At 34.3% G+C, this 11,561-nt stretch overlaps 1 protein-coding gene across 1 annotated transcript; it reads right to left on the minus strand.

Moving 5' to 3' along the window:
* Positions 1 to 4,786: 4,786 nt before the first annotated feature.
* On the minus strand, positions 4,787 to 11,011 carry LOC137816055 (uncharacterized). Its single transcript, XM_068619156.2, has 3 exons — positions 9,626 to 11,011; positions 8,885 to 9,517; positions 4,787 to 4,918 (listed from the first exon to the last, which is right to left on the minus strand). The coding sequence occupies exons 1-3, from the start codon at positions 11,009 to 11,011 to the stop codon at positions 4,787 to 4,789; spliced, it is 2,151 nt and encodes a 716-aa protein (XP_068475257.2).
* Between the last annotated feature and the right edge of the window lie 550 nt (positions 11,012 to 11,561).

Here is an 11,561-nt window from a genome sequence, read left to right on the forward strand (position 1 = left end):
TCTGTTAGACCTGCTCTCCCACCTTTGTCCAACATATTGTCGTGTTCTGTTTCTTCGATCACAACCTGGCACAACAGCAATTACCATTTAATGATTAGTTATAGTCCTAATTAATAAATGACTGTTAAGGGCTTATCAATAACTTTTTAATTGTTTGCAATTTTTTAATGCATGTTCTTCTTATAAATATTCCTCACCAAAGATATAAGTTTTTTCTTCAATATCTTACATCCTCATTCCTCATTATCTTTTCATCCTCATTCTTCTTCCACTTGTCGATTTTGGTTGCTCTTTCTCGATTCGAAGTAGGTATTTATAGAAACATTTTAACATTTGAGTTAAATGCACTTGTGTGTTATAATTATATGTCAAACATCAAATATTTATTATTTTCACTTTGAAAGTATCTCTTTATTTATAATTTTTACCATAAACCCTTACCTATAGAGGAATCATTTTAGATATAATGTTCTCTTAATCATGTTATTAAAAAATAAAATAAAATTTGGGATTGACACTTAACTTGGAAAATGAGTCATTTTTTTCAAGTATTTCAAGGGTTGAGATTGAACCTGAAAGAGGAGAATAGTTGAGTTTGGAAGGATGAGGAGTTTGTAACCTATACAGTTAAATCTGCTTATAACCCTTTAAGGAGGGTTCGAAAAGGGGAAAATTTCTATGTGTACAAAAAGTTGTAAAGGTGTATAACTTTGTCTTTTACACGTGTAACTGCATGGAGGATATTGGAAAATAAGATTGCTACTAGGGTCAATTTGGAAAGACGTGGGATAACGGTCGAAAGTCCTTCGTGTAGGTTATGTGGGGGTGGAGGAGGAGTCTTGCCGTCATTTGTTTTGTGAGTGCATAATAGCTTGACTCGTTTGGAGTCAATGTTACCCTTAGTTTTGAGTGACGTCTGTGATTTACAATGATCCATTGTTAAACTTTTTTTCAATTTAGGATGTGTTGCGCTTCTGATTCAATTAATGACGTTTGATGAGCGATTTGGATTAAAGTAGTTATAGCAAAATGCACTAAATTATTTTCTAACATAACACTGTTTCATATAAAATCCATGACTTCAACTCAATCAAATACATACTTTAATTATATATAGTTATTTAAAAACATTAATTGTGTTAGTCCACAAAGACAAAATTTTGTATGAACGAATAACCAATTTGCTTTCTTCAAAATATTTAACACAACATATTACATTCAAATTCATGACTATAGTTTAGAAGAATACACAGCAAACATGGATCATGTATGTATATATGATTGAATAATAATTGATTATTATATATTGTCAAAGCATGGTGGCATATTCAAAAATGGGTTCTCTATGTTATTCGCCTTGACTTTGAATTTTGAAAAGAAGTCCAGCAATCTAATTGAGGAAGTGATATTTGTCTTGAACGAAAGAGAAAGACGAAGATGTTAAAATCAGTGATGATGGTGAAAAGAAAGTTTCAAATATATGTTTATAATTGGGACAGGTAACAGAGATACATGTATCTTCTTTGCCTTATAAAAGCACGAGGCGTCCCTATAAATAATTGCTTATATTTAATTTCATGTCCACCTTAGCACCTAACTTTATTACAACTTGCATAGTAAATGTCCACCATACAACAAAAACTTTTCATCTTCTATTCATATTCTTTTCATCCTCTTTATCTCCCTTAATCATCATAACGGTATCCCACCAACGTCTATGAAACTCCAATTTATCATATCATTATTATAACAACACTTTTCTTAACCATTAACTAATCATACTATATACAACACTTTTATGTGCTTATCACCTAGTAGTGATATAATAATATATAAAAACATTTTTCCTTTTCATTTTATTTTCTGAAACTATATATGTAGATTTTTTAATTTTTTTAATCAGCAATAATATATGTAGATTCTTAACGTATGAATATGAGATTTCAGTTTTTATTACGACCTAAGTTGTAGAGTTTAATTTATAGGTTCTGTTAATATAAAACATTTCTTATTATTTATTTATTAATTAAATTGTAATATATATTGTTTTTATCAAAAGAGTTAGAATTGTCCATGAGGATAACCGAACTTTTGGATAAGTTGATTCTTCTTTTAAATGATTGTTGAATTTTGTTGATGAAGAATCAATTTGAATATTTATGTGCAGAAATTTTTTTGATGTTCAAGTTAGTGAGAGTTTAAAGAAATATAAAAATATTTAGTAAGTAAAAATGAATTTATTTAAATGTAATATGACTCATCCTGCAACCAAAATATTTAGAGTTTTTATTTGAAAGACTTGTCTAACAAATATGACTTGCCCAATGAGAGCTTGACTCGTTCAACGATCAAATCAATTAAAGTTTTTATTTGAAAAGCTCGTCCAATAATCAAAGTTCTCAGATTTTTAATTAAATGAATTTCGCTTAGCAAGCATATGGCTTACCCAACGAGTCTACATAAAAATCAGTGTTTTCTACTTAATATAACATGGATCAAGTGTAGTTCAATGTGTGTTTTTCAATTCATTTTCTACCTATCATTGAATAAAGTACTTTTCAATAACCACAATTTAAACTCATTATTTATGTCTAGTATTCTAACATAAAATTGTTACAAGCACACAAATCAAAAGTTATTAAAAAATCAACAAGTTCATTTGAAGCTCAAATCAAATAAAACACAAACCCTGCAAAAATATATTATAGTGTCACCATGTTACCTTCACATTGATCATCTACCCTAAAGTATTACCGCAAACTAATACTAGCTACCATTACCTATTTAGCTTGCTCAACCCAATCACAACTCCAACTCCACAAAACTCACATGAAAGTTTATCTTGTACACAAGGTCCCGATCAACGATGTGAACATACTCTTATGATCTTGCACTAGCAAAGACTCATCCTAACTTTAAAAACACTAGATGCAACAACTATTTTCCCAAGACATGTAGAATTTCTCAAAGTGACGAGAAGTGACAAAGAGGAACTTACTCCAAAAAAAAAATTATGATAAGATAATTTTGTTTTATTCTCTACCAAAATTCCTATGACATGCTTCAATCTTCAATAAAATAAATAAGTTTTTCAGATATTTTTGAGAGAAAGCATAAAAAGAAAAGCCAAAAAAAAAATTAAATAGATAAACTATTTTTTTTGAAATGCAACTTGAATAAGTAACTTTATTTATTTATAAATTTTTCACTTTAATATTAAAATAGTTATGCTTTATTTTTAATTATTCCACTTCTAGTTTTAAACAATTTTTTATGTCTTTATAATTATCATATTTTTATATTAATATTGATAAATATGTAGTATATATGGACATAATTTTTATTTATGTTAATGGGTGTATATTACTAAATATATAATAATTATCTTTATTATTATTTTCACCTTATAACAATTATTCTCTGATTGTTGAATTGTGTTTTTTGTGTTGAATTAGTACCGTTTGACTGAATGTTATGTGACAATGTATATCATATCCTAATTGAATATATGTCTTTAATTAATTTTTGTTTTAATTTTAAAAAAATAGTTAATATTTTTATATTTTTTTATCTTTTAAATAATAAACCTTTATTTGACCACTTGACATTTTAAATCTCAACTTATTTTGCAAAGTTTGCGAGACCTTTGTTTTATATTTTAGATTTCAAATGTAAAAGATTAATTTCTTATAATATGGTTGACATTAAAGTAGGATTTTTTTATTTATTTATTTCTTTCAAGAGGAGCGTAGGTAAGAATGTTGGTGAAATATAAGAATATTAATTATATGTGGGACCCACTTAGTCAAATTAAATAAGTTATTAGATTGGAGAAAAGAGATACTTAAATTGTAAGAATATGAATGAAAGAAAAAATAATGCATGAAAAGTAATAAAAAATATTGCAGTTACACCCTTTTATACTATAAAGAATATAACCAAAACATTAAATATACATATATTTAAATGGTCTATATTTAAATTATCATACATGAGGACACATTAATAAATCACTATTCACTTATAGAGAATAAAAGTTGGAAAATATTTTTTTTTATATAAGTGAATAGTGATTTGTATACTTGGTGATCTTTGATAGATAGGATTATTGACCACCCATGTCTTTAAATTCTCAAATCATGTTGTTTTTCATCTCTTCTCTTATAGAAAAAAGTTGTTCTTGAATCCTCCTTTTTGCTAATTATGGAAGCAACTTATTCTCTTCAAAGAACCTTTTGTCTTCTTCAAGTCTCTGCTTGCTCTTTTTTACCATTAGCCTTCTCTCTTCATCAAATTTATTTTTCTTTCTTTCAAATTATATAATGTGGAAATGTGATTATTACAAATTAAGTAATACGAAAATATGATTATTTTGTATTTTGTAATCCACGAATATAGTTATTTTAAATTAAGTTATTTGAAAATATAGTTATTCCAATTAAGTAATAAATAAATATGATTATTCTAGATTAACTAATCTGAAAATATGATGATTTCAGATTACGAAATATGAGAATAAGGTTATTATAAATTAAGCAATATGAGAATAAAATTCTTTCAAATTAAGTAATCTGAAAATATAATTATTTTGAATTATATAATTCGTGAAACGGTATTTTAGATTAAATAATCTGATAGTACAATTATATCGAATATAGCAATCCATAGTATGGTTATTTTAGATTTAGTAATTAAAAATACAGTAAGTCCATATTACATTATTTAAAAATATGATTATCTTAGATTACCCTAATTTGAGAATATGATTATTCGAACAAAGTGAATCTTAACTATACCTGTATGGATATTGGGGACTGAGTAATGTTGATCCACGTCGAGACAAGGTGTCTACTTCGCTCTCGGTTGTCCTATTCTTCAAGTCTCCTACTTCCTCGCGTGCCTCGACCGGTGGGGGTACCTGCGATTGTGCTCAAGTCAGCCATCTTAATCAGTTCATTTCATTTGTTAAGCAATTTAATCGGTTCATTTGCATTTTTACATCTTTTAATTGGTTCAATTGGCAAGAAATGGGTCTTCCATGTGAGTTTGGTGTTTGGTGCAAGTTTTGGTGAGTTCTTGAAACTTAGAACATTGATCCAATTCTATTAAAAGTGCCTAAGCTATCTCCAACTCAAGGTGATTCCTAAGAATGTCAAGAATCATTCTCTATATGGCTAGTGGAATCACATCATGTGGTATCATGAGTCTTAGGTTTGTTCTTGTTTAATTTTGAGTTGTGTTGCACTTTTAATTCAAGAGCTCTATCTTCTTGTTGTTTCTTTTCTGTTTTTAGGATTATAATTGAGTATTCTTGCTGTTTTCTTAATTTGTGCATACCAAGTGTTTGTGTTTTTTCCTTTTTGAATCTATACAAGTTTTGTCATAGTCATGTTTTTCCAAGAATGTCATCACTTCTTGTAGTACTTTTATTGCATTTTTTGTTTCTTGCTTTGGTGTAATACAGTTTTCTGCATTTGTATCTTGATCCTTTGTGCATTTTCTGTTTTAGAATTGAGTTCATACTTGTATTTTAGACCTATACAAGTTCCTATACATCATTTTCCATTATGTCTTTGCTAGTTCTTAATTCTGTTTTTCATTCCTGTTAGGATTCCTCTGTTTTCTGAAAACGTGCTTACTGTTTTTCCTTATTGCAATTGATTTACTCACTGCAAAATTCTGAAATTCTGGATTTGTGTTCTTCAAAGTGTTATAAAAGCATAGAAAAAAGAAGTACTCAAAAATTCAAAGTACACAAAAATGATAAATAAAATACAAAAAGTGTACAATTCTGCCGAAAAAAATACGGTAATCTGGCAGCGATTTTGAAAAATTTATCTCAATTAATTGGCTTACTGTTTTTAAGTAATACCAGTGCCATTATTGAGTTAACATCTTGAAGTTTCTGTGGTTTAAATTTCATAATCCAGTTCGCTCTATATCATTCCAGTTAAATCAGTGAACATCAAGCACAGTTTGCATAAAAAATATTTTCCAGTAGCTTGTTTTTGTTTTCTTCATCTACTCTAGTGCTTTTCTTTAGGTATTCTTTTGTGTGCCTACTTTTTCATTGAGTTCCTTATTTTCTTGCTTGTCTTTTATTCATTAATCTTTGAGTTTGTCATACATCTAGTTTTCCTTTTGTTATAGCCTTTCATTGCTTATACCTTTTCTTGTTTGTCTTTATTGCTTCATTGGTTTTGTTGTGGTTGGCTTTGAGATTGGTGTGCCTTGCTTTGACATCTTTCATTTGAGGATTCCAAGACCTCAAGATCAGATTGGTGCAGGGACATTATTTCTTTGAGAGTGACTTCTTGTCAAGCCAAATTCACTTCGGCAGTTTGCTACCAAATTACTTTTTGCTAACTTTGTTTTCTTAACTTTGTTTGCTGTTTTGTTGTTTGCTGTTTTCTTTTATACATGGCTTCATATTACAGCAGTGGTTCTTCCAAACAGCTTTCTTCTAGCAAAGCTGCTGCTCTTGATGAATTAAAAAAGGCAAAACGAACCATTAATCTCAATGATGAAGCTATAAGAAAGTTGGAGGAAAGATTACAAAGACTTGAAATGAAGCAAGCTAGGTCTTCTCATTCTATTCATGGAGAGCATCATCATCATAGACCTTCATCAAGAGGCTCTTCCAATGATCATGGACGTGAAGAAGATCATAGAAGAAGGAGACCTCAACCCAACTTTCATGGATTTAGACCATCTCATGCTCATGAAGATAAACGTGAAGATGGCTACTACCGAAATGCAAAGGCTAGGCTACCTTCGGTCCAGCTTCCTTGTTTCAATGGCTCTAGTGATCCTAATGTATATTTAGATTGGGAGGCTAAGTGTGAACAAATATTTGAGACCCATAAGATCCTTGATGAGCACAAATATAAGCTAGCCACCTTAGAATTTAGTGATTATGCCAAAGAATGGTGGCGTACAATTGTAATGGACATTATGTATCGCAAGAAACCTCCCGTGGTTTCTTGGAATACTTTGAAAGAGTATATGCGCGCGAGGTTTATTCCTCATTCTAGGAAGGAACACTTGTTGAAGTTCCAAAGGCTTCCTCAAGGACATAGGATGGTAGATGAATACTTTAAAGATTTTGAAACCACTTTGACTAAAATGAATATGCATGCTAATGAAAAGTCAAAGATAAAATGGTTTGTCCGTGGTTTAAGAAGAGATATTAGAGAATTTATAGAATTAAATGAGTACTCTTCTTTGAAGCAAGTGCTTCGCATAGCCATCAAGATGGAATTATATCTTTTGAAAACCACGTCTACAAAACAAGTTTCTACTACAAATTCTTCTACTCCTAAGTCACCTACCAAAACTTCCAATATAAAATGTTTTAAATGTTTAGGTTTTGGGCACATAGCTCTTCATTGTCCACAAAAAACCTTAATGACAAACAAGGTAAAACAAGACCTACCTCACCCACCTCCCTCACGTAAAAATGAAAAAGACAAAGAAAGCCAAGTTGACATGAGTCTTATCCTTTCACCTCCAAGGTGTTTTCCTTCCTTATCTTTTTCATTACCCAAGGTTTCTATTTCAACACCATCTTGGTTAAAAAGTGTTAGGGATGATTTCATACCTCCTAATGGTTTTCACCACTTAAGAGGCCTTTTTCCAAAAGATATCATCATTCCCAAACAAATTTTTCCAACTTGGTCGATTTATAGAACCTCCTTTTCTGAAATCCCATTGTTTACAAAAACTAAGTCATGTTTGCCTTTTTCTTCTACTTTTACTTGTAAAACTAAACTGACTTTGTTATATGCAGGGATTCAGAATTCGTGGACGAATTCTCTCCAACTCGAGGAGTATGATGAGAATCAAATAAAGAAGGCTTTTATTAATGAAGGGAGAGGTCATTCACCTACACATTTGAAGTTCTTCCTTCTAGTCTTTTCAAAATTAAAAAGAAGACATAAAATAAAGAGAGGATCAAGCCATAAAGCCAAAGAAGTCTACAAGCTTTCAAGAATAGGCTTCATTTAAATATCTCTCTTTATAGTTTCTTTTATAAATTTGTAAATAATATAGAATGTTTAAATACATAGTTTTTAGGAAAGGTGCTTAGAGGGAAACCTTAGATACCTCTTTTGTAAAAGCATCTTTAGGCATTAGTTTAGAATTTTCTAGAAGGTGACTCTTCATGCTTCACTTTAGGTGCTAGAAGTGAGTAGCATGCAAGGGACTTTTGGTTAGCTTGTTTTGTAAGCTTCATGACCAGCCCTTGCTCCTATAAAAGGAGGGCTTAGGTCATTCACAATTCAGATTTGGAATTTGTAGTAAAGAAACTCTCCCAATTTGGTGATTGAGTGAGTGAGATTTGATTTCTCCTCTTCCTAGTCTCATCTTGAGTGCCTTGGTTCTCTCAAGTGGCGGCGTTGCACACTTATCTTGGAGCATTCACACTTCAAGTGGCGTGTTCATCAACCAAGAACTACAACCACATAAGTCCTCTTTCTTCTCCATCTTCTCATTCCATTTCCGTGCCTATTTGAATTCCTAAACATGTCTTAGGTTCCTTTCTTGCTTTCTATTCGGTGTTCTTGCTTATTTTCATGTTTCAATCGGTTCATCTTCTTTCTCCTTGGATTTGTTCGGTGCATTTCAGTTTTGAAGCATTTTAATCGGTTCATTTCATTTGTTAAGCAATTTAATCGGTTCATTTGCATTTTTACATCTTTTAATTGGTTCAATTGGCAAGAAATGGGTCTTCCATGTGAGTTTGGTGTTTGGTGCAAGTTTTGGTGAGTTCTTGAAACTTAGAACATTGATCCAATTCTATTAAAAGTGCCTAAGCTATCTCCAACTCAAGGTGATTCCTAAGAATGTCAAGAATCATTCTCTATATGGCTAGTGGAATCACATCACTTCGGGTTGGTTCCACCTTTAGGCTAGCTACATAGCACTCTCGTGCTATCTTCTGATCTACATGTACGGTTGCTATATCTCCATTGACCGAGGGGAACTTCATAGCTAAATGAGGGGTTGAGACAATGGCTTTCAGCCTATTGATAGATGGATGACCGAGCAAAATATTGTACGATGTGTTGGCGTTGACGAGTAAGTATCGTATGTTAATGGTCTTACTGAGGTAGTCATCGCCGATTGTAGTGTATAGATCGATAAATCCTTTCGTATCTACTCTTTCTCCTGAGAAACCAACTATCTGCTCGTTGTAAGGTTGTATCTCTGCCTCTGGGATCTTCATCTTCTTAAATGTTTCCCAGTAAAGGATGTCGACCGAGCTACCTTGATCTACTAAAACTTTTGCAATTGCGAATTTATCTATCTCCACAGTTATTACCATGGGGTCATCTTGAGATGGATCAATTGCTGTGAAATCTTCGTCAGTGAAAGTGATTGGTGGTATGTGCGGTCGGCGTTGTGTGGAGGTCGAATGAACGAATTGAACTGCTCTTAAATGTTTCTTCCTTGCTGAATTAGAACATCCTCCACCTGCAAAACCACCTGCAATGTAGTTAATTTCTTGAGGGGGCTGGCCGAGTGATACCAGTCCAGCGATTGTATTGATGACCGCGTGAACTTTCTATTTAGTTCGGCTTCTACGCTCAGGGCTTTCGCTTTTAGGTCTCGTTCGTCTAACCGGACTTTCGCTTCTTTTCCTTCTGTTCAAAAGATAGTGATTGTCACGGGTTCGGTCGTCTCTTCGTCCTGCACATTCTCGGGGATCATGATCACGCTGGGGTGACCTGGATACAGTAAGGGTAGTTTTCACGAACTTACGGAGGTGACCGGCCTGGACGAGCTCTTCAATTTTATCCTTTAGTGCTTGGCATCCTTCGGTCGTGTGACCGTAGTTACGATGGTACTGGCAACGTTTACTGGTATCGGCATTGGGAGGGGTTTGCGACTGCTTTAGTGCCGGAATCAATTCAATCTGTAGTGCTTCGTCTAGAACTTTCCCCCTTGGTACAATCAAGGGAGTGTAGTTGTGGAAGCGGGGACCCCTGTTGGGGCGATGGCGATCTCGGTTGGTCGGCACTATGGGGGGACGAATCCCTTTGCCCCTGTCCGTGTTCTCTACATGTGTCTTTCGATGATAATCAATGTGTTCTTCTATCTGCATGAACTTTGTCACTCTTGTTCTTAATTCATCCATATTACACGGGGGCCGTTTGATAAGACTTTCAGTGAACCTTCCAGGCAGTATGGCTGAGACCAAATGATGCATGGCTATTTCTGGATTAAGGTTACGAATGCTCATACACACTTTGCTAAATCTGTCCATGAATGTTCTTAAAGATTCTCCCTTTTCTTGTTTGACATTAAGGAGGGACATGGAGGATGTCCGATGAGGTCTACTTGTGGCATATTGTGTGGTGAATTTCAATTCCAAAGCGTCGAAGCTTGTAATGGAATTGGGTGGAAGGTCAGAGAACCATCCAAGGGGGCCTTCCCTGAGAGAGGTGGGGAAGACTTTACACCACACCGTCCGATCAGTTGTGTAAAGGGTCATTTGAGTTCTAAATATATTCAGATGTTCGTCCGGGTCTGTGGATCCATCGTAAAGATTTATCGTTAGGCCTCTCCACTTGTCAGGGAGAGGGGTGGCTATGATATCATCAGTGAACGGATGGCCTCTCGGGTTTGCTACCCTGTTTGGGGTTACCTGCTTCACACTCTGATGGGTGTGCTGAACGAGTGATGTGGGAGGCATAGTTTGGGCTATTGTTTGGGCTATTGTCTTCGTTCCTGACTGGAGTGGTGGTGGAGAAGGCGCACGCGAATGTCCTTCACGCTCAGATTGCTCGAGTCTTTCCATCAATCTTTTGTTCTGCTCTTTCAGTTGAGCCATCTCTTCCGCATGCCGCTGGCGTTCCTCTTCTTGTCTTTTTTTCTTTTCATCTTGACGTAGTTGATCAATGACTCCCTTCTGGAGTAACTCCTGCATCTGAATCTGAAGGGTTTGGAGTATCGTCCTATGTTCTTCCGTGGCAGTATCATTGTTGTTGTTCGTCGTTGAACCCATCCTCGAGTGTTGGTACCTCTAGGTCTGGGAATACTGATTACTCGGCCCCACGGTGGGCGCCAATTGTACCTTTATGGATATTGGGGACTAAGTAATGTTGATCCACGTCGATACAAGGTGTCTGCTTCGCTCTCGGTTGTCCTATTCTTCAAGTCTCCTACTTCCTCGCGTGCCTCGTTCGGCCAGTGGGGGTACCTGCGATTGTGCTCCGACGCTCAAGTCAGCCATCTTTTCCAGTGAGAATCTTTGATAGTATGAAAACATACCTTTTCTCCCCCTTCGACGTCCCTTTTAGTAGGTTGACCTGGGCCTTGGTCACGTGGGCCAAGCAGTTGGTGGTCAGAGACATGTTTAGTGGCTTCTGGGTCGTGTTTGATGGTGTCCTGAAAATTAGGGGAGTGGTCCAGAAGACGTGCTTCGACTTAGTCAATGGTCGTTGTAACTGCTTTCCACTTCAGCGAAACAATCGTAGTGGATTTAACTAGATGTAATTAGATTTAATTAGATTTATTCGACGTAAATCGCTCGACCGTTCGGTGCTGACCGGTAC

Source organism: Phaseolus vulgaris, chromosome 1 (genome assembly GCF_051622355.1).
Source record: "Phaseolus vulgaris cultivar YP4 chromosome 1, ASM5162235v1, whole genome shotgun sequence".
Lineage (NCBI taxonomy): Eukaryota > Viridiplantae > Streptophyta > Magnoliopsida > Fabales > Fabaceae > Phaseolus > Phaseolus vulgaris.

Coding starts and splice junctions, on each gene's coding strand:
- LOC137816055 (XM_068619156.2), bottom strand. CDS start 11,011: ATGGGTTCAACGACGAACAACAACAATGATACTGCCACGGAAGAACAT. Junction 9,518..9,625: donor GGAAAAGAAGCGAAAGTCCG/GTTAGACGAACG, acceptor TCACTCGGCCAG/CCCCCTCAAGAAATTAACTA. Junction 4,919..8,884: donor TGGAACCAACCCGAAGTGAT/GTGATTCCACTA, acceptor GCACAATCGCAG/GTACCCCCACCGGTCGAGGC.